The 26,164-nt window shown below is 51.9% G+C and overlaps 1 protein-coding gene across 1 annotated transcript in view; it reads left to right on the top strand.

Annotated features, from left to right (window-relative positions):
- Window positions 1-25,867, top strand: part of SLC2A1 (solute carrier family 2 member 1) — a 29,052-nt gene extending 3,185 nt beyond the window's left edge. The window contains exons 2-10 of the mRNA XM_019751168.2: window positions 8,953-9,048; window positions 20,032-20,192; window positions 20,292-20,532; window positions 21,611-21,773; window positions 21,871-22,058; window positions 22,315-22,419; window positions 22,882-22,983; window positions 24,191-24,394; window positions 24,770-25,867. Coding sequence (XP_019606727.2) covers window positions 8,953-9,048; window positions 20,032-20,192; window positions 20,292-20,532; window positions 21,611-21,773; window positions 21,871-22,058; window positions 22,315-22,419; window positions 22,882-22,983; window positions 24,191-24,394; window positions 24,770-24,970 — 1,461 coding nt within the window. The 3' untranslated portion in view covers window positions 24,971-25,867. The remainder of the gene's footprint in view (window positions 1-8,952; window positions 9,049-20,031; window positions 20,193-20,291; window positions 20,533-21,610; window positions 21,774-21,870; window positions 22,059-22,314; window positions 22,420-22,881; window positions 22,984-24,190; window positions 24,395-24,769) is intronic.
- The last annotated feature ends 297 nt before the right edge of the window (window positions 25,868-26,164 follow it).

The raw sequence follows: 26,164 nt of genomic DNA, 5'->3' as shown, positions 1-26,164 counted from the left end.
AATTGCCTTCTGTGTATTCTGTCATGCTCCTCTGCAGCTCACTGATGAGTTTTACTGAGTAGAAGGAAATAGGGAGGGGACAGGCTGAGTCCCCTTCCCTTTTGGCCTGGGGTTCATATTCCCTTCTGGGCAGCAGGTAGGGGGGATCAGTCCTTTGTGAAGAACTCCAGCTAGTCTCTCGTGGGGCCCCTATGGCACCCCAGGGCCTCTGCCATCTCTGCCCTGCAGAGAAAAAAGAAATAAAAATCTTCAGGGTCCGTCAGTCCCTCAGTGGTACAAGGAGCATAGGCTTCTGAGGCCCTGCAGATGGGGTTTTGAATTCCAGCTCAGTTGCCTCATGTGCACAACTATGTCATTTTCATTATAAGAGTATCTGTAAGAATTCAGGGGGGAAAAAAGTGTTCCCACAGATGCTCCATCAATCTTCCTTGCCTCTTTGGACTCCCAGGATGCATTGCACTTACCTGGGCCTTAGGTGACCTGTACCCGGGTTGTGGCCTCTAGAAATCTGGCAATATGAGCTTTTAGAGAGCCCCAGGAGGCCCAGGCTGTATCACTTGGTTGAGGAAATCATTGAAACTCTGGCTGGCCAGTGCTTCTCCAGCAAGGGTTTCTCAGGAAGCTGGTTTGCAGAGGTAGCACATGGGTGAGAGTGCCTGGCCCAGAGATGGGTCAACTAATGTGGCTGCCCTGCCTCCCCTGTCAAGGAGATGCGCATCACAATGACGTCACGGTCCAATGACTTTCCCAAGGTCACACACTGAGCCTTCACCTCAGAACCCACTGCCAGATGTTCTAATATGACATAAGGGGATAAAGGAAAGTCAGAGCAGGAAGGGACCTTCCAGTGGATGGCCCAGCTCTCCATTAGACAGATGGGGAAACTGAGGCCAGAGAAGGCAAGAGAGATGTCCAAGATACGGCTACCACAAAAAAATTTGAGATATTCTACAGTATAAAAAAGATGCCTTCTCCACACCCCTCTCCTCTGGCCACCCTCCACTCACCTCAAATGAGCAGGAATTCCCAGACTTCAAGACTTTCCTTCCAAGCTCTTTCGGGGTGAGTAGGAGTCTCAAAGTTGGATTGGACAAAAGGTGACGACTGAAACCCTTTTGTGAATGGACACAAACCATGTCCTCCCAAAATTATGACCTTGGGGAAGTGGCCTTCCTCAGAGCCTTGCTTTCTTACCTGTAAAACGGAGGTTTGCTACCCTGCGGTGGATGTGGGGAGACTGGCCCAGGGCCCTAAATCAGGGTGGTGGCTATTTGAAGTGGAAAGACACTTTGTACTGTACAGCAGTTTGGGTGTATAGGCTGTGTCAACATCTCCATGATGATCCTGTCCCATGCTGAGCCATTCAGGGATCCGACCCTACTTGCCCCACAGCTGGGTCAGCCCCAAATCCCCCGTAATCAGCTTGTGACTTCAGGGAGCTCAGCTTTACCCGGTGCCTCCCAGTCACGGGGTATCAGAGCTCTGCTAGAGCTCTGCTCTGGCTCCCAGGGTACAGGCATCCAGTTTCCCCCTCCCCCAGGCTGGCAGAGCTGGGAGGCCTGGAACAAAGCGGGAAGTGTGTGCAGCACTGCTTGGGACTTGCAACCTCACCCCTTCCCCCCGTCACTCCTGGACATAGAGGTGACAAAGCCACTCAGTTCAGTAACTGGTGTCCCCAGGATAGTGGAGGCTGAGAAGGCTCCTGGTTTGACTTATGGACTCAGAGAGGCTGTGTCCAGGCCAGCAGGCCCAGGCCTGGCCACCAGAACAAACCTCCATTGTTACCTCCCTCCGTGGGAGGGGTGGAGTGGAGCCATCCAACCACCAGGCCGCGGAGGCAGTAGCATGATGCATAAACTGAGCAGGGCTCCCAGGTTTTGAACTTGGGCAGAATGAGGGCAGTGTTCATCCTCTGAGACCTCAGCACTACTCGCTTGCTGCCCATTGCCTCGGCACCCGGGAAGGGGAGAGAACTCTTGCCAGACGCCAGCTTACAAAGCCTTTGGCTCCTGAGGCCTGTGCTGGACAGGACATCTGCCCATATCGCCTACCCCAGAGCTAGTCTCCCTCTATCTTGGCAGTTGGGTGTAGGTAGGAAAGGGCTCCATTAGAAATGCCTTACCATTCAACCTCAGGTCAGCCACACCTCTGTTGGAGCTTGTTTCCTCAACTGTAGTAGGAATAATAAGACATACCTCTCTGGGTCAGGTTGTGAATTTTTTTTTTTTTTTTTTTTTAATTATAGAAGTAATAGAGCCAACTACGGAGAAGCCCGCATTGTAAAAGAGTAAATATCTTCTCCCAGTTGTAATGGGTTGGTGTTTACCTCACAGACCTTGTTTTCTAGACGTGTATATGTGTGCCTGTAAATGTAATTTTTATGTCATTGGATCACACTTTCTACCTAGTTCTATGTAGCCCTGCGTGGCCCACCCATCCTGTTCACCTACCACTCCTTAGAGATAAATACCTACTTGCAGTGTTTCTCTCTGAGTAAACAACAAGCAAGTGCCCCTACACAAGTTATCTACTCCTTCCTCACACAAAATGTGCATCCTATACATTGCTTTGTGCCTTGCTTTTTTCTTTTAACAGTCTACCCTGGGGCTCTTTTCATATCAAGTACATACAGATCTATGCATTCTTTCTAACAGCTGCCTAGTATTCCATTATAAGTATGTCTTGCCATGATTATGAAATACTACCCCCATCACTTTCTTCATACCACTCACCACCTGATGTATTTTAGGTATTTGTTATCTGTCCCCACCCTCAACTAAAATATCAAGTTCCAGGAAGGCAGGAATTTGGTTTAGCTTATTGCTGAATTCCCATTGACTAGAATGGTGTTGGGAATATGCATTCAAGCATTAGCTTTCCTTAGTAATATATTTTTCTTGGAAAACCTCTCTTATTGAGAACTGGAGGTCTTAGGGGAAGGGTCTTTTTCAAGGCCACACAAGTGGGGAAGAGGGGACGGAAACTTGCCTGCTGAGAGTGTTAGTGACCTTTACATATTCCCATGGCCTTATTAAATTAATTTTATCAGAGTTGAATTGGTTCCCATCTCACCACTGAAAGGGTACTTCCTCAGGGGTGTCAGCTTCCACAGATATCCAGGTCCTGACCCAGGGCCCACACACACAGCCCAGGGAGCCAATTGTTTGCATCGAACATCCTGTTTTAAGACAAACGCTTTGTCAGTTATTTAGGGAGAAGGATTTGGTTTTTCCTGGATGGCTTTGAAAGTCCTGTGCAGTTCACGTCTTGGGTTTGCACATAGCAGTTCAGAGGGCCTGGGGCTTAAAGCAGAGATTAACAAACTTTCTTGGAAAGAGCCAGATAGTAAGTAACTATCATCAGCTTTGTGGGCCATATGGTCCCATTGGCCACAACCACTCAGCTCTGCCTTGTAGCACAAAAGCAGCCATAAGCAATACCGTATATAAACAAATGAATGGCTGTGTTCCAATCAAACATGCTCACTGAAATTAGAATTTAATATAATTTTCAGGTAGCACAATTTTCCCCCCCCCCAATCACTTAAAATAATGTAAAACCCATTCTTAGCTGGCAGGCTGGATTTGGTCCACGGGCCATAGTTTGCCGACCCTGAATTAGAGCAGAATCCACCCAAGTAGTCAGAAGGTTTCTGAGCTTGGGTCTGGGCTGTCCTGGCTCAGACTGGGCAAGACCCACAGTTGCTGGAAGGGGAATTTGACCTACATAGAACACACCAGGTAGAAACCTTGTTTCCTTCAGGGACCAGTACCCGGAAACGGGGGAGGACATGAGCAGGAAGGGCACAGAGTTGGCATCAGAGACCCCCAACTTGAAGTTTCACAGAAGCCGAGGGACTTGCCGATATCCTCTCGGAGCCTCCCATTTTCTCATGTGTGGAGTAGGACCATCTCCCCCGAAATGTGTTCATGGTGGTTAAATTAGGATGCATGAGCAGCCCCTGGCATGGTGCCTGGGGCCTGGCTGCTGGTGCTGATAAATTCTGCCCCTCCCTCCTCTCCTTTCTGCTTTAAAGATTGATGAATCCCTTCTGCCTCTGGGGCCACCATGGGGTGCAGGGGAGGCTCAGCAGGCAGAAGTCCTGACATTACTGGAAGGCTTGAAGGAAGTGGCTTCAAGGGGAATAAATGCCTGAGGGCCCCTGAAGGTCAGGCATCTGAGCGCCAACCCATTATTCATCTGTTTGAAAGAAAAGGGTAAACCCCAGTCCTAGCCCTGGCTTTTGTTTACTGTGTCCTGGGCCCCTGCCTCTGGCTGTCTAGCTCCCATCTATCACACAAGGGTGTTAAAGCAATTCTGCCATTTCTTGGCCTCCTTTCTTTTCGCCCAGAATTTTATTTAAATGAAATCTCAGAAACGAAATGTACACAAAATACATAAAAAGGGAGCTGTGATGGATCTGGTAAGCCCTTGCCTCACCCCGTCCCGCCCTCCTTGGAACTGGGGGCCAAGCAGTTACTAAGGCTGAATCCCATGCTCCAGTACACCTGGGGAAGCCATGTGGACAGCTGCTGGGAGAAAGGGGGTGGGAACGACCTCTGGATTATGCCTGCTCCCTGCTCCCAGACCCTCTTCCCACAGGGAATAATGTCCTACCTCTGAATGGCAGTAGCCACATGCCCTCCCTCTGCCGATATTGACCTAGGGCCTGCTGAAGGTCAAGCCCAGGCCTGGAGCACTCTGCTGAAAAAGGGCAGGCACATGCTGGTCACAAAGGCTACAGTGCTTGGGAAGTTATGCGCCATGGCTAGGGCCATCAACGTCCAGGGTGTGGGAGGAGAGGTTCTGGAAGCTGACTTCCTGGGAGAGGGAGAGCTCTCAGTGGGACTCTGGACCCCCAGAATGGGTATAGAGGTGGTGAGGGTGGGGGGCATGAGATCCTTCTTCATGCTGGTCCCTGAGCCTGGGCATTTGCTGAACTGAGGGGCCTGTGGCACTCCTGGAGAGTCAGGGTCTAAACTCGGTTGGTAGTCTTCCTCTACAGCCCTGTGGGTTGGTGTGAGGGGTTCCTATTAGCCTGTTTCCACCTCTCAGAGCTGATATTCCAGTACTCATCAGGGGTTTGATTAATGGACAAGTTAAAGTCTATTAGGATGAACACCGTTCTGGCAGAACAGATATACACAGAGCCAGTTTTGCCCAAAAGCGAAATGCAGAAGTGGTAGGTCTTCTTTTGCAAAGGTTCTGTGCTGTGTCCTACCATGGAGACACTCTTGGACCCATGCTTAAGGCATTTCCAGTCTGGTGGGTGAAGAGCAGATGGGTATTCCCAACTACTTGTACAAAAGCTGAAGTCTGCAGAGGACACAGCAAGGGCGAAGGCCTGGAAGGTTCTAGAAGCTGCATTAGGAGCTGCTCCAATGCTCAGCAGGTTCTGGTGGTTCTAGAAGGTAGCCCATCCCCAGGGGGTGGGAATGGGCTGCTGGGGGTCCCAGGTTCCAGACTCTACATTGCTCCTCCACCCCTAAAAAAGGCTTTATAAGAAAGTGGCAAGCTGTGGGATTTGTACTCCTCGTCTAAGGCGTCGCCAATGGGTCCATCACTTTGATACCAAAATAAATACATGTTGAATGAATGGAGTTCATCACCGTGTTTCTGTTCCGGCCACGGGTTGCTGGGGGCAGATGGTGCCATGCTGGCTCCCCATCCTTCCCTGATTCAGCATGTGCTTGTCAAGTGAACCCTGCAGGCTCCATGATGGGCACTGACACAGGCCTGGACGGCAACTCTTACCCCCATTTTCTATGCGAGGAAACCATGGCCCAGAGCCAGGGCCACCATGTATCTCAACTCCAAGGTGAAAGGAAGCAGTTCACTGCTCTAAAGCCTGGGTCTCCTGACTCCAAGTCCAGCAGAGATCAAGCTGGATTTGGTGGGTGCAGTTGGGGTGGGAGGTGGGAGTGGATGTGTGACTGGTCTCGGTATTGCGTGCCTACCCAGGAGCAGGGGCCACACTCCAGCCCTGCATCTAGCATCCAGCCACACTGAGCACAACCCCCTCCCCATTTAATCTGGCCATATGGGGCCCCTTTGCTTCCCCCTGCACCTACTGTTCTGTCTACTTGGAATGCAGTACTGCCACCACTTCCCCAATTGGCTGACTCCCTGCATGTCCTTCACGCCCAACTCCAGTGTCACCTCCTGAGGACGCATCTTTGGTTGTCTGTCCCCAGGCAAAATTACACGTCTCTCCCTCTAGGACTCCCACAGTGCCTTCTCCTACCCTCTGTTTGGAGCTCAGATCATACCAGCCTCCCCAGCGCTGAGGCCTGTTTCAGCTGGGGCCCGAGCATGGGTCACTGAGCATTGGAGCAGCTCCTAATGCAGCAGCCCGCCTGCAGGTTGTGGATATAACCCAGGACGTGGGTAGGCAGGTTTTCTAAAGCAGAGTTTGACCTTGACTTGCCAAATGGCGAAGTCCAGCAGAGGGGGTTGTCCTTGGCTCCCAGCAGCCCCCACCGTCAGAGGCTACAGCTGTTCAGTGGGGCCCCAGGGGTGATTTCAGAGGCCCACAGACCCCTCGAGATCAGAGCCAGACTGAAACCAGGAGCTGTAATAATGGTACTGCTCACAGAGCCTCTGCTGCAGCGTCACTTATTCATGTGCTATGTTTTTTACCAGAGCCACATAGCGTATGTATTATTTTTCACTTGAATTTTTATTTAAATTACTTGGTTGTAAGTCATATGACACCACAGGGCTTATAAAATTTTCTTTTGAATAGATGATACATTCACGTGGTTCAAAATTCAAAAATGTTGTGCAAAAGGGTATCAAATGAAAAGTCTCCCTCTTACTCTGCCACCCACACCCCCCAAGGTACAACGGGACCTTTCTTGTGCACTCTTTTAAATATATATTTATAGTTCCCCCCCAGCCTTATTTATTGTTATTTGTTTTACACAAAAGGTAGCATACAACACACACTGCTCTGAAGCTTGCTTTTTTTTTACTTAATATATCTTGGCGTGTGTCCTAAATCAATACCTAAAGAACTTTCTATTTTATGTATTTCATTATATAGCTATGCTACATTTTATTAAACCATAGGTTTGCATTGCTGGTTTTATATTCTAATGTGTACTAGAAAAACATATCTTGCATACCATTGGTATCACACTCTGGACAACCCAATGGACAGCCGGAGCTAAAGCATAGGACTCAGCTGGCAGAAAACCCTCGCACTGTGGGGTTCAACAGCCGCTGTGAAGCCTTCCCTCCGTTGATGCTCAGTACCTTGTGACATCGTCTTACTGAATCCCACTGGTCACACTATGTGTTGGGCTTGGCTGAGGCCAACCAGAGGAGCGCTTTCAGGTACTCACCGCCCACTCAGAACCAACAGCCCTGGGTCTGAGGCTCCCTAGGGAGCTGAAGGGGGGCTCCGGAGGGGTGGGGCACTGGGGCATGCTGTGGTGGTCAGGGGTGTTTTTGAGCTGTGCTGTGAAGGCCAGGATTTTAAGGGAGTGCAGCCCGCCATGAAGAAATCCCCAGCATCTGGATGAATGTCCAGAGTTTGGCCAGGAAGGGGCCAGGTGGGCTGGTGGGAAGGAAAGGCCCAGCGCTCACCGCATAAAGTATGGGCTCTGAGCTTATGCTCTCGGGCTAGCCCGAGCTTCCTTCCGATTTCTCAGCCTCTGATGTGAAAATCTTGGCTGTCTCAATCATTGTCCTGATGGCTTCTGGAGAATGAAAACATACTAGGAACATGTCTGGTTAACAGCTAAGCCCAGTGCTGTCTGAGGATCAAGGGTAGCTTCTGGGTTCTGTGAGGGAACCCGAGGCCCATATAGCAAGGCTGTGACTGAGCTGAAACTCTTGCCCCCCACAGGTGTGGTTCCGGATTGTGTGCTTCCCAACCCTCCCCTCCACTAGCCATCCCGGTGCGGTGCACAGAGTTGTTCTTTGGTTTCTCTCCCCTGGCTCCATTCTCTCACTGCCACTTAAGGACCTGCTTAATGTTACATTTCTTGGTTTCTTCAAAAGAAAAAAAGTTCTCTCCCTTTTTCTAGCAAGGCACCTTGTCACCCAGGGCCCTCCTGCCTGCTGCCTTCAGGCCCTTGGTTTCCAGAAGACAGAAACCCTCTACCTTTTTTCTCCCCTAGCTCTTCGCCCAGTGGAAACACCTTGCTCCCACACCCTTACTTGCCTTGTGTCATGTACTTTTCCAGAGCACATTCCTGGTTGGTATGTCATCTGTGTCCAAATAACCCTGGGAGGCTCATGGTCTACAGATCGTTGCCATGAGGGACACTGAGTGGGGAATCGGGAGCCTCAAGCTCCAGCCTGCCCCCGAGTGAGCTGGAAGTCAGTCGTCTCTGCCTCATCTCACCCTGTGAATGGAGGGGAGGGGCGGGGAGGGCAGGACCACGTCTCCCGTGCTGATAAGCATGAAACTGTTCCCATTTCACAGACAAGCAAACAGGGCCAGGGAGGAGTGGGGAATTGTCACTTAGCCTATTGGAATTCACAGAGCAAGGCGGCAAGTGGACTGGAACCTTTGGGTCCAAATCCAGGGCTCTTCCCCCCATGTATGCTGCTTCTCCCATGTAATTTGGCATCCCTTATGTAGGGGCACTGGTTCCTGAGCCTCCCAATCAGTCTGCAGCCACCTGACCCCAGGCATGGCTCCACCAGGGGAAGGAGACCTCAGAGAATGCCAAGACCTGGCTGCAGGGAGAGAGAGAGAGAGAGAGGAGACCCTAATTCTCCCCTCTCCCCGGAAATGGGTCTGGCCAGCCCAGTGTCTAGAAGTCAGCAGGGCTGGTTTGGGCACCTGAGGTCAGGAAGTGGCCAAGTTTCCTGGGAGAAAGACTGGTGTGGTGCCAGGAGTCAGGCAAGATATCTGAACAAGGGAATCTGCCAGCCTAGGCCCTGCCCTGTAGTAACCTGGGCCCAGACCTGCCTGTAACAGTGTGTTTTTCTCTGCAGAAGCTGACCGGCCGCCTCATGCTGGCCGTGGGAGGGGCAGTGCTTGGCTCCCTGCAGTTTGGCTACAACACTGGAGTTATCAATGCCCCCCAGAAGGTGAGTGCTGTGCCTTCCTTGGCTTATTCACACCAGCTTCCTCTGCTGTGCACCACACACCCTCACACACCCAGCCTCTTGAGTATCAGTCATTTACATCAACTCAACCATCTGCCTCACCAGCCAGTTGTCTGGCCCTGAACAGGCCCAGAGACTCAGCTTTGGCTTTGAAATCTTGGGGCTGCAGAAGTCAAGAAGTTCGGGGCCCATAGAAACATGGGGTCTTAATAGGTCATCTTCAGCAACCTCCCGTACAACACAGACATTTGCAATAATCAGAGCAATCCCTGGTGCAATGCGACTACAGAGGACTCTTGTGGTGCTCATCTCATCTGCCGTTCACGCAGCACCATAAGCAGGCCAGGCCGGCAGCGTCCACCATGCCCATCCTGCATTGGGGAGAGTGGCCAGAGAGAAGAAACCTGCCTGGCGTCACCCAGCTAGTTAGGGATGGAGCTACAACACCAGCCTGTCTTGGAGCTCTCCTGGCCAGGTGGTCCCCAAGCCCGTGCTCACACCCATCCACACACAGCACACTCCCTGGTAAGGCATCCTGTTCTAGGTTGAAACTGCCTCCTCTCCCTGGAGGCCCTGTGCCAGTCAAAACAAAAATGGCGTCTTGCCCTAGGGAACTACAGGGGGTGAAGGTGTATGCTTATTTGTGACACATCCCAGATCTGTCCTCACTTGTTCACTTGAATGTCAGGACTGGGAGGGACCCCGGTGATCACCTCCAGCCCAGCCCACTTGCTTTAGGGAGGAGAGACGAGGAAAGGGGGCAGGAAAGGAAAGTCCCTTCTCCACAACCAGGCCTTTTGCATATGTTCCTGAGGACTGGTGGTGATTTACATTTTATAGACCTGAAAACTGAGGCCCTGAGCAGATGAGGGCAGGTGAAATGACCAGTGAGCTCCAGGTCATATAGCTAGTGAATGGTGGAGTCAGGAACCAAACTCTTGTTTATGCACCTTCTTTCTGACTAACCTTCTTGTCAGTTTAAAACTCTGCACTTGCTGGGGAGAATGAAATGAGAGTGGACAGCCCTCCTGTCAAGAGCACATTCATTGTCCAGATGGGTAAAACTAGAAAGTGAGTGTAGCTGGCTCCCAAGGCTCCAGGGCCTTCTTGAGGGAACTGGGCAGTCTCGGGAGTCAGAACTGGGCCTCTTCCAAATAGGCGGAGGGTTTCTGCTGGGGCTACGCCTGATGCTGGGGAACAGGTCACCAGGAAAGCCTAGCCTGCTGAGTCATGCTCAGCTGTAGCGGACATGACAGAACTTTTCCAAGTTCGCCTGAAATGGCGACTGTGGTCCCATGCTTGGAACAGCCCCAAGCCCTGCTTTGCTTAGTGCTCTGAACAGCTCTTGCCAAGGTGTGTGGCTCAGAGCTGTCTCCCTTTGGAAGTCCTTACAGGCAGAAAGTCTGTACCTTCGTAGAGGGAGGTTGAGTGCACGTTAGGGTCCCCTGGTCTAATTCCAGATTCTGATCTAATTGATCTGGGCTGCGGGTATAATGTGGCTACATTATCGAAGTTTGAAAGCTTCCCGACTGACTCTAACGTGCAGCCAAAGTTGAGAACGACTGGATTGAATGTTGTCCTGACTGTGACCACATAGTGAGTTACTAACAGAACTAGGAATCTAAGATCAGAATAGAGGAGGTGTTTTCCAGAAACAGAACAAGTGGGAGTGAGCAGAGGGCCTGCAAAGGGGGTAATAAAATGCCCAGAGGAGAGAAAGTCTGATGTGTGACTTGGGTGAATGGGGGAGAGAGAAGGTTGGGGAGGTCCACAAGATAAGCCAGAGCCTGGCCACTAAGGGCCTTGTGGGTAGGTTTCCTCTGCAAAATATCCAGCCACCAACATGGCATGGGACAATCAGAACAGGCATGTAGACAGCACCGCGATGGCCAAGCTCGGGAGTGTGGCCTTCGGAATGAGGAGAATGGGGAGTCATTAAAGGAAACATACGATCAGATTTGCATTTTAGGGAAATGATTCAGGCGTCTGGTGTAGTGGGATGGATCTGAGAATTGGAGATTAGAGACAGGGAAACTAATGAGAAAACTGCTATTGTCAGAGGGTAGAAAAATAAACACTGAGTAGGAAGGATGGGCATTAGTTCAGTGTGAGGACAAAAGAGTAGGTTTTAAAAATGGCTTCTAGGTTTCTGGCTTGCGTGATGTGGGGTCTGGAGCAGGAACAGGTAGGGAGACACTAATAGGTGCCCATGGGACATGCAAGAATTGAGGTTTGGTGTAATACAGCCCGAGACATACAGGAAACACTTGAACGTGGAATCTGTTTCTTAGGCAGGTAGCCAGCTGGAGAAAAGTTGCTAATTGGTCACTGATATCTAAATGGCAGGAGAGAAGAGACTGTGGAACAAAGAGAGGAGTAAGGGTCAAGCCCCAGAGCACATCCACATTGAAGAGGAGGATCCTAGGCAGGGGGAGAGCTGGGACCTCTAAGCCAGGAAACCAGAATCTCACTAAACAGAGGAAGAATGGCAGCACCTGAGGGCACGGGTGTTTGCTTTGGGCCGTGCAGTGCCTGCCCAGCCTAAGAGGCACTCCCATAAGTCGTGGGTGGAAGAACAGAGTAAAGGAATGCTGTCAGGAGCCCCACGGGTTGACCTGCACAAATCAGCCCCAAATTTATGAATGAGAAAGATCCAATGGTGGCCAGTGGTGGCAAAGGCTGACTTGGGGAAGCCATGTGGGTAGAAACCTCCCTGCAGTGGTTGAAAAGGGAGGGAAAGTGAGAAAGTAGATACAACCCTTCCAAGAGACTTGGTTCAGAAGGGAGAAAAGAAGGGTGGGTCACTAAAGGGGTTGTCTGGCTAGGATTTTTTTTTGTAATATAAAGACTTTATTTTTAAACATGTTGTAAGGAATCAACAGAGAGGAGAGAGTGAAGAAGCGGAGAGGAGGGTTCCTCTAGGAGGGAGGGGTGGGCATGTGGCTGGAAAGGCTTAAGGTACTTCTGAGGCTGCGGGTGTGGACAGGTCTCCAGAGTGAAGTTCTCCTGTTCTTATGCTGCCCATCCAATTAGAAGCAGGTGAAAGACGAGGATTGCTGTGCGGATGGGTGGGGCAGCTGCCCAGGGTGTCTAGAAGGTTGGGAGGGCAGCACGGAGGGCCCAGCTGAGCTTGTAAACAGCATTTATAGGCACATTTGTGGGCACCTGTCCAAAGGTCACTTCAGAAACCAGCCTCTGAGGACTGAAGCCAGAGACCGGAGTGGCCAGAATTGATAGCGCACACACTGAAATCTGGTGGCGTTTCCTGGGGCGCGCACTCAGGAACTCAGTCTGTTTACTTTTGCACTTTACAAACACTTCTCACAAGCCTGGCCTTAGTTCCTCCAGGCAGGAGCAGATTAGAAGTGATAAATTTAACATGGGAAGAGGGGAGAAGACGACACCAGAGTAAGAGGTGAAAGGACGGCTCAGAGCCAACAGGGCAGTGATTTGGTTCTGCCGACCCTTTTCGTTCAACAAGGACTGTGCCAGGTAATGACCTAAACTGGGCAGGAACAGAGCTGTCAGCACAATGGGCACATCCTATCCTGGTCCTAACACGTGGGCTGAGCTGAGCTGGGCCCCCATCCTCCAAAGACTCAACTACCCAGGGGGTGGGGAGACCCCTTGGGAAAAGCCAGAGTATAATGAGTGGAGGGCTTAAGGTGTTAGGGGAGCAAAGAGGAAGGAATTACTGAGGCTGTGGTGAGGGTGATGGGAGCGACAGGAAGTCGCTGGAGAAGGAGCTGGCAGCTGCCCTAGACCTTGAAGGGTGAGTCAGACCCACGGGGAAGGAGGGCAGTTGTCCCAGGCAGTGGGCACGGCTTGTGCAGCGATGCGGTGGCATGAAGTGTGGCACTGGTGCGGAATTGCTAACTGCCTGCATCGAATACATCGACTGCTCTTGTCTGTTTAGAAGAATTTGTCTGAGGAAACTGCGCGGGGTTGACCTGCTTGGCCTGCTTTCCAGAGGAAACTGCCCTACTGATGGTGGGGGTGCCAGGTGTGCTCTTAATTACCAGAAGCTTGGTTTCCTCTATAAAACAGGCCCCAAAGGGCTTTCTCCTGGAAGTGGTTAATTAATCATAATATCATCTTAAATGTTTACAAAGCACCTCACGTTAATTATCTCCTCACAGCAGCTTCAGAAGGTGGGTGGGACTAAGCTTATAAAGGAGGAAACCAAGGCCAGGTGAGGTCACCTGGACAGTGAGGGGGTGAGCTGAGGTGGACTCCAGGCCTTGTGCCTCCTGACCACCCTTTCCTTGCGTCGCGCTGTGTGAGTGAGGACAACATAACCAGCATTTCTCCCTGCCAGGCCTCCTATCTCCCTGGGGGAAGAGGGGGTGGGGGAGAGGAAGCGAAGGAGGGAGGAAGCGTAGGTAGAGGCAGAGGAGGCGAGCCCAACCACAGAGGGAATAAATGAACAAGGGCCTCCTGATCATCATATAGGGCTGAGTTGCCAACAGAAATGACTAAAGGCCATTTAGAAACCATGAGTTCCTGGCCAAGGGACAGTGTCAGCCACCTCTGAAAATGAGGCATCCTCAGAAGAAAGCAGACAGTTGGGGCTGAAGAGGCCCGATGGTTACCCTCTTTGTTTGACAAAGGAGGAACTTGGTCTGGAGAGCCAGCAAGGTCTGCCTTGCCTAGAATGACCCACTTGGTGAATGAAAGTACTGAAGACCTGCCTCCCATCCCAAGCCCTCTGCCCCCTGCCGCTCAGACATCCAGGTGGCCTCTCCTTAACTCTGTCTACATCCAGAGTTCTGGTTCCCTTCTCCCCTTCCCCCATTTCCACTAATACATTACTGTGTGTTAGGTATTGTTCTCATTGCTGTAGAAATCCTAATTCATTGTTCCTTATAATAACACTATTAGGTAGGCACTATAATCCCTGTTTTATAAGAAACTGCGGCACAGAGATGTTAAGCAATTAAACCAAGGACACACAGCCAGTAAGTGGTAGATCAGGGATTTGAATTCAGGGAGTCTGGCTCCAGTCTGCATCCTTGACCACTGTAGAAGCACTGGCTGTTGCACACAGTCAGATGAGCACCAAAACACCCTTTCACACACCTACAGCTGCGACCCAGTTTTCCCTCCCGCTCTGACTTTCAAGCTGAGTTAAGCTCAGTCATGTGCAGACATCTTCACAGTTTCCCACACATAGTTGTACAGTCTCTTAACACCATTACATCCTATCACAGATACATCATCTCTTAAGCCCCTCAAATTCATGGCTTGTTTATTAGTGACAACTCTTTCTACGCCAGTCTGTGCTGGGTCCCAGTGACAGAGATGAATCAGACCATACCCATATTGGAATTTAGTCTAAAGGGTTAGCCAGTGGGAGCAGAGAAGGGGTAAGGAGAAGGTACCTGGCCCACAGAACAGTTTTCTCAACACTATTGGGACCAGATAGTTCTCTGGTGTTGTGGGGTCTGCCCCATGCATTGTAGGATGTCTAGCAGCACCCCTGGCCTCTGCCAGCTAGATGCCAGTAGCACCCCACCAGTGTGACAACCAACAATATCTCCGGACATTGCCAGATGTCCTCTGGGGGGCCACACTGTCCCTGTTTGAGAACCACTGCAATAGAGAAGGAGGAGTGGTTATCAGGAAGGCTTTCCAGAGGAGTGTTTGGACGTTTCTTGAAAGGTGATTAACATCTTACCAGGGAAAAGGCAAAGAAGCAGCACAAAGGAAAATGCTGAGCTGTGGGGTACCCAGGTAGCATGTGGGTATCGTGTGGGTGAGGAGACATTTCATCCTGAGGGTGGTGGGGAGCCAAGGAAGGCTGTGAGCAGGGGCGGCCATAGGGAGATGAAATCCCTCTGTCTGCAGGGGCGAACCTGGAGGGCAGGGACCACTGAGGAGGCCAGAACCAAGGGCTGGCCTGGATTTGGAGAGAAGCCAGGTCAGAGCTCTTCCTGAAAAGCAGCCTGGGTGGTCCGCTCCTCTGCCCTGGGGTTGGGGCCCAGCTTCTAGCTCTTATCTGTTGCCTGGGCCCCAGGCACTGGGGAGAGGCCCCAGGGGACCCAGCAGGGGACCCAAGGGACAGGGTTATCTGTTCAGCCCCACCTGTAGCATCTGGCTCTAAACTACCAGGTGACTGTGGGGTATGACTGAAAGTTGCTATGGAGACTGAGGGTTGGGGAGCAGTCCCAGCTAGGTGGGAGAGGGGAAGGTAGGGAACAGGAAACAGGAGTCAAGGTCAGACTGAGGGACTAAGCTGGACACGCTGGCCCTTTCCTCCTCCTAACAAGCTCAAAGTGTGGCAAGCTGTTTAACCCCTTCATCCACACAGTAACATCTACGAGAGAAGAGAGGGTTGTGAGGGAACTCTGATTCCTGCTCAGCATGAACTAGAAGACCCAGGTTTCCTGGGCTAGAGGAATGTCCACCGGGAAGGATGGTGAGACCAGCCAGAGGTTCCCAAACACAACCCTTCTCTTGGCAGTAGTCTAGAATTCTAGATCAAAGGTTGGCAGGAAGACCAAATCCAGCCAGCGGCCTGTTTTTGTATGGCCCGTGAGCTAAGCTTTTTTATTTACATTTTTAGAGGGTTAGAGGAGGGGAAAAAGAAAAATAAGCAACAAAGGCCCTATGTGGTCTGTAGATTCTAGTATTTTTCTATCTAGCCTTTTACATAAAATGTTTCCCAATCCCTTCTCTAAACTGTGACTTGTCTGCTCCCGTCTCGCAGGGAACTCACCTTTGTAAGGTGGGTAATCTCATCCTCTGCAGCCTAGACAGCTGTTCTTGCCCCTGAGCTGAAGTGCATATCCTGGGGCTCTGCAGACCTTCTGGGTCCCCCTGCCCTGGGCAGCCAGGCAGAGTCTGAGGACAGAGCTGTCCTTCAGGTTCTTGACTACACTATAAATTCCTTAGGGTAATGCTTTGTCTTCTGGCAGTTTGAAAATAGAAAACCCTGTCCTGAATACTCCTCGGAAAGTGGTGGTTCTGTCCTTGAGAGCACAACGGTGACGCAAGTAGCAGCTTATTCTGCATGCCGGGCAGCGTGCTTCCCTTCACGCCAGGCCTCACTGCAGACACCGCCTGGGCACATAGGAAGTCAGGACTTCCTGTAGACAGGCAGATGTGTGGTCCTGTATCCAGGGTTGCCTGGGCAGAGGAGGGCGGTTATTCCTAAGGACTCAGACATGACACAAGACTTCCACTCCCATCCCCAGGAGAACTGCTGGGGTGAGAAATAGCCTTTTACTAGAAACCATTCAATTCAAGGGATCTCAGCCACCCAGAGCCGACCTGCTTTTTCATGCTGGCCCCTACAGTGTCACCGAGTGGGCCACTGCCCTCTAGTTCAATGAGGGGATAAGTGGACAGAGATCTCTAATAGCCCCTCAACTCCTGACAATCCCCCCTCAAACTGACAGGAGCCCCTCTTTCTCTCCAGAATGCACTCACTCAGACCTTTGGCAGGGTGGAGAGGTTGGGAAGGGTGAGCCAAGATGCAGAGGGATGGCTGAGCCTATGTATTTGATGGTCAGGGCTCCAACTGCCATGTTGGGGAGTAATTAATTGTGGGAAATGGAATCTGGCTTCAGTGGATGGAAAATGCCAGGAGCAAAATCCAGGTGAGACCCAGGGCAGGTGCTGCATGGGTAGAGAGTAGGACAAATTAGGAGGCAGAATGGGAAGGACTTGGTGGTTGATTAGATGGAGGGTGTGGCAGGATCAAGGGTATCTCCCAGGCTTGTGAGAAGCATGTGAGGTGGGAGCATGTGAGGTGGGAGCATTCACAAGAGGCACACGCCTGACCTCACCTCAAACATGAGCCAGGCCGAGGATGTTGCCAGTAACCTTGTTGTGGAGATTGGTTCTGTGGGATTCTGTTAGGGGAGCAGTAAGGAGGGGTACCCAGCACCCTTTTGGGCACCCAGCCACTGCTAGGATGGGTGCTAAGGGCAGTAACTGGGTGGGTGGAAGCAGTGATCCCAGAACCTTTCCCTAGGTTCTTCTGATTGTCAGGGATCCCCCTGCCTTTCCTGGGCCTAGAGCCAGCTTTGAGCCCCACATGAGGCATGGACTCTCAGGGGCAAGAGGACACAGAGCCCACACACCAAGAGCAGGGATGGAAAATTGGGCACAGCTTCTTCCCAGAAATCTCAAGTGCCAGATCAAGAGGCAGGAGTCCACTGCACAGCCTCAGCTTGGGTAGCAAGTCGTATGGTGGGGGATGGGTGAGCCTGGGGCCAAGGTGAAAGTGGCTGCCTGCTCACCCTTTCTCAACCCTATAAAGGGGTCTGAGTAGCAGAGGAGCTCTTGAACCATAGAGGAGCCAGCCATAGACAAGGTTTGGTCCCTCTGACCTATTGTCACAAGCAGGGGACTTAACTAGAGAGGCTCCGGTAACACCTCAAATGTGGTCCACAGCGTCTCCAGCCAGCCCCGAAAAGAGGTTTAAAGCCCTTGCTGCCAAGACACAAACCTCAGCCTACATCCTTAAGCTCATGTAGGTAGTAAGCCCTTACTTAGTACCTATCTAGTGGCTCTTTCTTTGCACACAATTCAAACAAGTTCCATTAGCTAAGTTCTTGGCAAAATTGAAACCAATATGTTGAGAGTTCTATGGACAAGTCTCTGAACCACAGGAAGACTCTGAGAACTGCAGAATGCAAAAGTTAAGAGCCATCTGGGCAAATACCTCTCCTTGCCCCTGTAGAGAACCCCAAGGACATTAGTGTCCTGGAGTTCCACGTATAGGTCAGCAGGGCAGCGAAGTGAGAGTGACAGGAGGAAGAAAAGGTTTCTACCCAGATGATGGATCAGGAAAGTTGGGGGCCCCAGAGGGGTGCGTGTCATTTATCTGGACAGTTCCCTTGTCCAGAGCAGCTTATTCTCCTCAGAGCCTGATAAATGGAGCATGACTGTTCCCAAAGCTGTCCTCCTCTGGGCTTGGCTTTGTCCCTTGAAGAACACAAGCACTTTGTGTTTTGTTTTATTGAAAGCTGCCTCTCTCTGCCCCCTGCAAAAGCAAGGCCCTTTCTTCATTGACTCTTCCTTCACTCACCAGGCATTTCTGGCACCAGCTCTGGGACAGACCCTGGTGTGAATCCACTGAGATCCCTGTCCTCTGGGAGGATAGACTCCTGGGACCCTTTGAGCTGGATCTCAAAAGGTTTCCGCGTGGTGAGGCAGGGCGGGCCCTCCAGGCAGAGTAACCATGGAGGGCGAAGATGGAGATGTTAGACTGATATCTGGCAGGAGCCTTGATTTTGAATTATGGGATGTAGGCTTGGTTAGACTTTGTCAGTGGTCTGCACATCCCTCAGGTCCATACTGGAACGTGGTGGGGTCCCTTGGCTCAGCGATGGTGACAGACACCATATAAACACCATAAGGTGGTTGTTTCATTAATGCCCTGCAGCACTACATAGTAGGTGTTTCTGTTATCGTTTGAGACAAGATCATTTGCCCTGAGTCACACTGGAGGTAAGTGGTAGAGCTGGGATCTGAACTTGATTGTGTCCAGGTTCCTAACCTCTGCACTGTCTTGCTCCCCTAAGGACAAACAAGCAGATGATTAGGACTGCCTCACCGCTCCACCCCCTCCCCACGTCCATCTATCCTGGTCCCCTAGAGCCCGTCCTCTGTCAGGTGTCTACAGACATTGGACAGATCATAGCAACTGGGCAGGAAAAAGATAGGTAGTGGCCAGGGACCTACTGTAACCATGGGGCCAGGCCCACCCTACTCAATGGGACTGTTGGCCTCATTTTCCCCTTTGGCAGTTGTGGCTTCCCACAGCCTCCTTCCACTAGACGCCTGGTGCTTGAGGGTTAGGGAGGGCCAAGAGCAGTGCTTTTGGAGATCGTATAAGAGACACATACTGCTGTGTGTGCATGAACTTGCCATATGATTGTGGGCAAGAGTACTGGGACGGGTTGGGTTCGAATGGAGTTGAGTTTGAGCTGCAAGTGGTGAGGGCAGGAGGGGCATGCAGGTTTATGACTGGCTGAAGCCAGGAATGTTCAGATGATGTGAGCATGAATATGTGTGTGTGATGGTTTGTGTACACAGGAAGCTGTTTCTGGGTACATTGGGCCTGTGCCCGCTGTACATGTGGCTGGGTAGATCTGGCCAGTCCCATGGCACTGGATGTGTGTCTGCATTGCCTGAGAGTAGAGTGTTTATGCTCAGGCAGAACCTGTACCGCCTGCCTGTCACATTCCTGGGATCCGGCCAGGCCCTCCCCTGGGTAGGGCCAGGGCTAGTGGGCAGGCCTATGCTAGGGCAGGTGGCTCCAGTTCCTAGAACTGCTTCCTTGTTCTGGCCTTCCCTCTACCTCCCAGCTGGGCACCTGGGAGAGGGGAGGAGGCCATAAGTCCTTCAAGGTGGAACTTCCAGGCCAGCCACAAGGAAGTAAGCCTAGGGGACAGACAGCACAGTGTGAGTCTCAAGAACGTGGTTTTGTGTGCAAGCTGGTCACACCAGACCCTGAGTGCAGTCAGTGAGCCTGCTCTTCCTTCCTCCCAGGGCAGAACCCATCTGTCCAGCTGTATTTCCTCCCCAGCAGGGGAGTTGGGGAGAGGGCTGGGTGACAGGAGCTGGGGCCTTAAGCACCTTAAGGAGAAAGGGATAAGTGGGAAAGAACACTTTCTCTCTGAACCTCTCCTCTCTATGCCTGAACTTCCACCACTGGTCATTGGCTGTTGGTTCCCAGCAAGTCCTGTTGAATATGCAAAGCCACAAAACATGCCAAGGGGAAGCATGAGAGCAGGAGATGGAGCCCAGCCCCTTGTTTGTCACTTAAGAAAACTAAGCCTCACGAAAGGGGAGCGACTTGGCACAGGAACATGCAGTGAATTTGGGGCTGTGCCAGGTGCTGGTCTCTCTCCAGCATCCTGTGGTAAAATGGCCCTTTCTGAGGGATGAGTGCCAGGAGAAAGGAACGACTGGGTCCTGGCCTTGCCCTCCAGGCTGCTTCTCCCCCTGCAGGTGATTGAGGAGTTCTACAACGAGACTTGGGCCAGCCGCTATGGGGACGGGATCCCACCTGCCACGCTCACCACACTCTGGTCCCTCTCCGTGGCCATCTTCTCCGTAGGTGGCATGATTGGCTCCTTCTCGGTGGGCCTTTTTGTTAATCGCTTTGGCCGGTGAGCAAAGGGCTTCTGGCCCTGCCCAGGGAGTCCCAGTTGGGTGTGGGGAGTCTGGGGGGATTGAGGGAACCATCTGACCTGTGACCCCACCCTCAGGCGGAACTCCATGCTGATGATAAACCTGCTGGCCTTCATGTCCTCGGTGCTCATGGGCTTCTCGAAACTGGGCAAGTCCTTTGAGATGCTGATCCTGGGCCGCTTCATCATCGGTGTGTACTGCGGCCTGACCACGGGCTTTGTGCCCATGTATGTGGGGGAGGTGTCCCCGACAGCCCTTCGAGGGGCGCTGGGCACCCTGCACCAGCTGGGCATCGTCGTCGGCATCCTCATTGCCCAGGTGAGTAGGGCAGCACCGCCCCCAGCCCATAGCTTCAGTGGCTCTTGGGGGTGTGTCCAGATGACACCTGATTAGACCTCCAACCCAGCCTTCCACAGCCCTGAAGAGAAGGGCAGCCTCGTGGAGCACAGCCTAGCACAGGCCCCAGAGAACACGCCACCACTTACAGTTCCCGGTGGGCCTCCTCGGGGGGAGAGCAAGTCCAGATGACGTGACCCTTCTCATCCCGGCCCACTCAAACTTCTCACCTGGGGATCCAGCTGCAGGGAAGCCCACTGGTTCCTCACCATGCTGGGCCCCACTCATACCTGTAGGTCTTTATGCCTGCACATACACTACCCTCTCTCCAGAAAGCTTCCCTTTTCCATCCCTCAAAGCGTCCTATGGCAGAGGAGCAGCCGTGTGTCCTGTCCTCCCACTAATGCCGAGAGGTATTAGTGTTACAAATGAGGCAACTGAGTGAGGTTCAGAGAAGTTAAGCCTCAAGTAGGGTTTCCAGGCAGGAATTCCTGCCCATTCTCAGGAATTTTTTTCATTTTCCCATTCCCGAATCCCAAGACATAAACTGTTTTCTGTTCTCCACGATGAATCGTTTCCACAAAGTGACAGCCGATACTACCAACCAACTGGGTTCAAGGAGCTGATTTTCTTGATTTCCTGACCAACTTTTCTCAGGATTTGGGAATGGAAAAGTGAAAAAAATTCCCGAGAACCGGCGGGAATTCCTGCCCGGAAACCCTAGAGATAAATAGGAAAAATGCCTAAGACGTACATTGTGAGTAGTACGTTTATTTCCCATTGTGGGTATTACTGGGTTCAAGGAGCCGATTTTCCCGATTTCCCAAACAACTTTTCTCAAGATTTGGGGATGGGAAAGTGGGAAAAAAATTCCTGAGAATGGGCGAGAATTCCCGCCTGGAAACCCTAGCCTCAAGTTAGTGGCAGAGCCTCAGAAGCAGAGCCCTTTCTCTAAAGCAGCAGCGGATACAAGCCGGGGCAGGCTAGTGGATGGAGGGGGACGGAGCAGGGCTGAAGGCTGGGGTGCTCACAGCTGCTTCTTCCCTCCCTGCTTCCCCAGGTGTTTGGCCTGGACTCCCTCATGGGCAACAAGGAGATGTGGCCCCTGCTGCTGAGCATCATCTTCATCCCCGCCCTGATCCAGTGCGTCCTGCTGCCCTTCTGCCCCGAGAGCCCCCGCTTCCTGCTCATCAACCGCAACGAGGAGAACCGAGCCAAGAATGGTACGGGCAGGGCCCTGCCCTCCTCCCCAACCCCTGGCTCCAGTCTTCTTCCCACTCTGAGCCACCTCCACCTTCCCTCTGGCTCCCCACCCCCCAGTGCTGAAGAAGCTGCGTGGGACAGCAGATGTGACCCGAGACCTGCAGGAGATGAAGGAGGAGAGTCGGCAGATGATGCGGGAGAAGAAGGTCACCATCCTGGAGCTGTTCCGCTCGTCTGCCTACCGCCAGCCCATCCTCATCGCCGTGGTGCTGCAGCTGTCCCAGCAGCTGTCGGGCATCAACGCTGTGAGTGCCCCTCACCCACACTTCCTGTGGCCCCAGCCAAAGCCTGTGGTCAAGTGCGTGCTGTGAACAGAGCCCAAATTTAAAACAGCAAACAAGCCCTTACCGATGGAGAAACTTTGGTTTAGAACCAAACCCGTAAGTGCAGTGGTGCAGTGTCCCCTTCATTCTTTACTCAGCCCCTGTCCCGGGCCCACGGGGACAGGCAGGGAAAGGGCCCAAGGTCACGCCGAGCCCCAACGACTTTTCTGTCCTATAGATTTTCTATTACTCCACAAGGATCTTCGAAAAAGCAGGGGTGCAGCAGCCTGTGTATGCCACCATCGGCTCCGGCATCGTCAACACAGCCTTCACAGTCGTGTCGGTGAGTCTCTGTGTTCTTGCCCACCACCAGTCAGCAGCCAGGGTCCAGCTCAGGGCCTCATGACTGAATGGCAGCATTTACCCGAGCCAGGCATGTGTCATGTGCTCCCTAAGTGCTATCTGATTTCATCAACAACTTGTCAAGTTCATTACTCACATCAAACAGCTGATGACACTGATGCTCAGAGAAATACAATGGCTCGCCCAAGGTCACAGCCAGGGTGCTTGGCTGTCTGGCTCTCTGGGGCCAGCTCTCACCTCCTGTACTCCTGTGAGGCTTTAGGGCCAGCTGTCTTTCCTTTACTCCGAATGTGGCCCCCTAGCCAAACCCCAGGGAGGAGACGGTACCATCTTCCCCTTGGTCTCTGCAGTACCATGTGGCTTTCCCAGCTGTAGGGGCGAGTCTCTGGATGGGCGAAGGGGCTCCAGGTGGAGGTAGCACTGACATTCTGTCTGCCCACAGCTGTTTGTGGTGGAACGAGCTGGCCGGCGGACCCTGCACCTCATTGGCCTGGCTGGTATGGCAGGCTGTGCCATCCTCATGACCATCGCGCTGGCCCTACTGGTGAGTTGCCACACTCTGGGGGGTCAGGTGGCAGGGCTGGGTGCAAAGCTCACATGGGCTTCAGATCCCAAAGTGCCTGTCTCAGCTCCATCCTGGCCAGCAGCACCCCGGGGTGCTGCTCTCCCTAGTTCTGCAACCCCCCCCCCCCCCCCCCAGGGCTAGGGCCTGACTTTTGGCTCTTTAGGTTGTGTCCTTCTGCACGCTCACATCCTGCCTTGAACTGGCTCCCCCCTGCTTGGGGCTTTCTCACCATGGCACCTCCAGCTCCAGACCCCAAGTTCTGTCTCCCTAGGAGTTGCTTTGCCCAATATTAACCCTTTCAAAGTTTTCATCTGTAGCCTCAATTCTTCTTCCAAACAGCCCTAAAAAGTATTGCCCTCCTCACCACAGAGGTGTAGAAACATGCCTTCATCTCACTCAAAGCTTATGACTCAAAGGTGTAGTTCAGTTAGTAGTCCCATTTCACAGGTGAGGAAACCTAGTCCCAGTGAGGTTAGTAAAACAGCAGATAAAAGGATGACCCAGGCATCGACCTCAGGTCTGTTGGCCCCACACCCGTGACTATAACCTCTGTGGTAACCCTGTGCCAGGCACTTCACACACACGAACACTCATTTGTCCAACCTCTGTGCAAGGAAATCACCGGTACGCACATTTTATAGCTGAACCAAGGCTCAGAAAGTCTGGTGATTGCTGAGAGGTCTGGCACACAGCACGTGATGAGCAGCAGCTCTGGAATCTGAGCCAGAGCCCCTAACTTTTATACCGTGGCCTCGAGGGGAATGGTTATATATAGAACCACATGCCTGGGGCTTCCTCTGTGCCAACCCAGAGCTGGGTACCTTACAAGCTTTCTAACACCCACCCCCAGAAATGTTCTTCCTCCTGCCACAAGCAGACTGTTCCGCAACCAGAACTAGAGGACCACACCGATCTCTTCTTAGCAGCCCCTGCAGGCACAGCACACGATCATTCCCAGAGGGTAGACTGGAGCTCACAACCACCATGCAGGATGTAAATCATTTTGTTCAGATGAGGAAACTGAGACCCAAGGCAGGGTACCCAAGCCACACCACAAATCCAGTATCAGCCCCAGGCCTTCTGCTCTTAGCCCTGCCAAGGATTGCATCTGCAGTTTATTTCCTCTGAGGCTCCATTACAGCCCTAACGCCCCTCCCCTCTCCCCCCCAATTCTTGTTCTCAACAGGAGCAGCTGCCCTGGATGTCCTATCTGAGCATTGTGGCCATCTTTGGCTTCGTGGCCTTCTTTGAAGTGGGTCCCGGCCCTATCCCATGGTTCATTGTGGCTGAACTCTTCAGCCAGGGGCCTCGCCCAGCTGCCATTGCTGTTGCCGGCTTCTCCAACTGGACTTCAAATTTCATTGTGGGCATGTGCTTCCAGTATGTGGAGGTGAGAACCCGTTGTCTCTATACATACCATTTCTCACCTTTGAAGTACTCTTCCAGCTGTTCCCACTGGAATTATGCTGAGGCAGAACAAGGCTCAGAAGCCCAGGTCACACAGCTAGGAACCCTGACCTCAACCCCAGGGTTCTTTCCTTGGCTTTGCATTGTCTCCATTCTGCTCTGTAGTGGGAACCTGTTCCCTGGAGCCTATTACATGCCCAGTGCTGGCAGACTCTCATTTAATCATCCTAGCACTCCTAGGTTGTAGGTGGGTATTCCCTTTCTCATATCAGAAGCTTAGGGGTAAAGTGACTTATCCAAGGTCCTACAGCCAGAATCTAGGGTCAGGACTCCAACCAAGTGTGTATGTGTCTTTCAGCAACTGTGTGGTCCCTACGTCTTCATCATCTTCACTGTGCTCCTGATTCTGTTCTTCATCTTCACCTACTTCAAAGTTCCTGAGACCAAAGGCCGGACCTTCGATGAGATTGCTTCCGGTTTCCGGCAGGGGGGAGCTAGCCAAAGTGACAAGACACCGGAGGAGCTGTTCCACCCACTGGGGGCTGATTCCCAAGTGTGAGGCACCCCACACCACCAGCCCAGCCTGTTCCCAGCAGCCCCAAGGATCTCTCAGAGCGTAGGCAGCTGGATGAGACTTCCAAATTGGCAGATCTCAGTGGAGCTGGGCCTAGGGCTCCTTTCTTCAGCCAGCAGTGATGTCCAGAAGAGTATTTAGGACTTTAACAGCTCCAGGATTTTAACAAAAGCAAGACTGTTGCTCAGATCTATTCAGACAAGCAACGGATTTTATAATTTTTTTTTATTACTGATTTTGTTATTATTTTTGTATCAGCCAGAGTCTCTTATACCCACACTCCAGGCTTCACCCTGAATGGCTCAGTGCCTGAGGGTGGGGACCGAGTCCTGCCTAGACACACTTGCCTTCTTCGCCAAGCTAATCTGTAGGGCTGGACCATGACCAAGGACACACTAATCAAACTACGAACTACAGGTTTCTACCCCTAGAGGTGGCTGTGGCCACTCACTTCTGCAGTCCTGGATCTCCCCACCCTAGGGGTCAGGCTCCATTAGGACTTCCCTTTCCCATCTCTTCCTACCCAGCTACTCTAATTAATCTTTCCTTGCCTGAGACCAGTTGGGAGCACTGGGGTGCCGGGGGGAGAGGGGAAGGGCCAGACTACGCTACCAGGTTCTAGTCTCCTTTGCACTGAGGGCCAGATGATCACCATGAGAGGAGAAGGGCCGTGGGAGGCTGAGAACTCATTACTCAAGAACACATGGATGCTCCCGCCCTGCTGTGTATAGATGGAAGATATTTATATATATATATTTTTGGTTGTCAATATTAAATACAGACACTAAGTTATAGTATATCTAGGCAAACCAACTTGTAAATACACCACCTTACTCCTTCTGTAACTTACCTAAACAGATATAAATGGCTGGTTTTTAGAAACATGGTTTTGAAATACTTGTGGGTTAAGGGTATGGAGATTTGGATGGAGGTAAAAGAGAAGCAAGCAGTCAACTGCTAGTGACTTTAGACTTTGACTCTCCATCGAGTCCCTTCCAAGCACCTCTGATCAACACCCTCTATTGCTCAAGAATCTGTATGGATCCCTGTTACCCAGAGAAAATCTAAATATCTTGGCATTCATGCATTCCCATTTTCCTTCACATATGATAGTATTCAAAAAATGATAGCTATGTGCTCACCTTGATGCTCAGGCCTTGATATGCATTCTCTTGAATA

Source organism: Rhinolophus sinicus, linkage group LG06 (assembly GCF_036562045.2).
Source record: "Rhinolophus sinicus isolate RSC01 linkage group LG06, ASM3656204v1, whole genome shotgun sequence".
Taxonomy (NCBI): Eukaryota; Metazoa; Chordata; class Mammalia; order Chiroptera; family Rhinolophidae; genus Rhinolophus; species Rhinolophus sinicus.
Note: the sequence above shows the minus strand (reverse complement) of the source record. Positions and strands in the feature narration are given on the sequence as shown.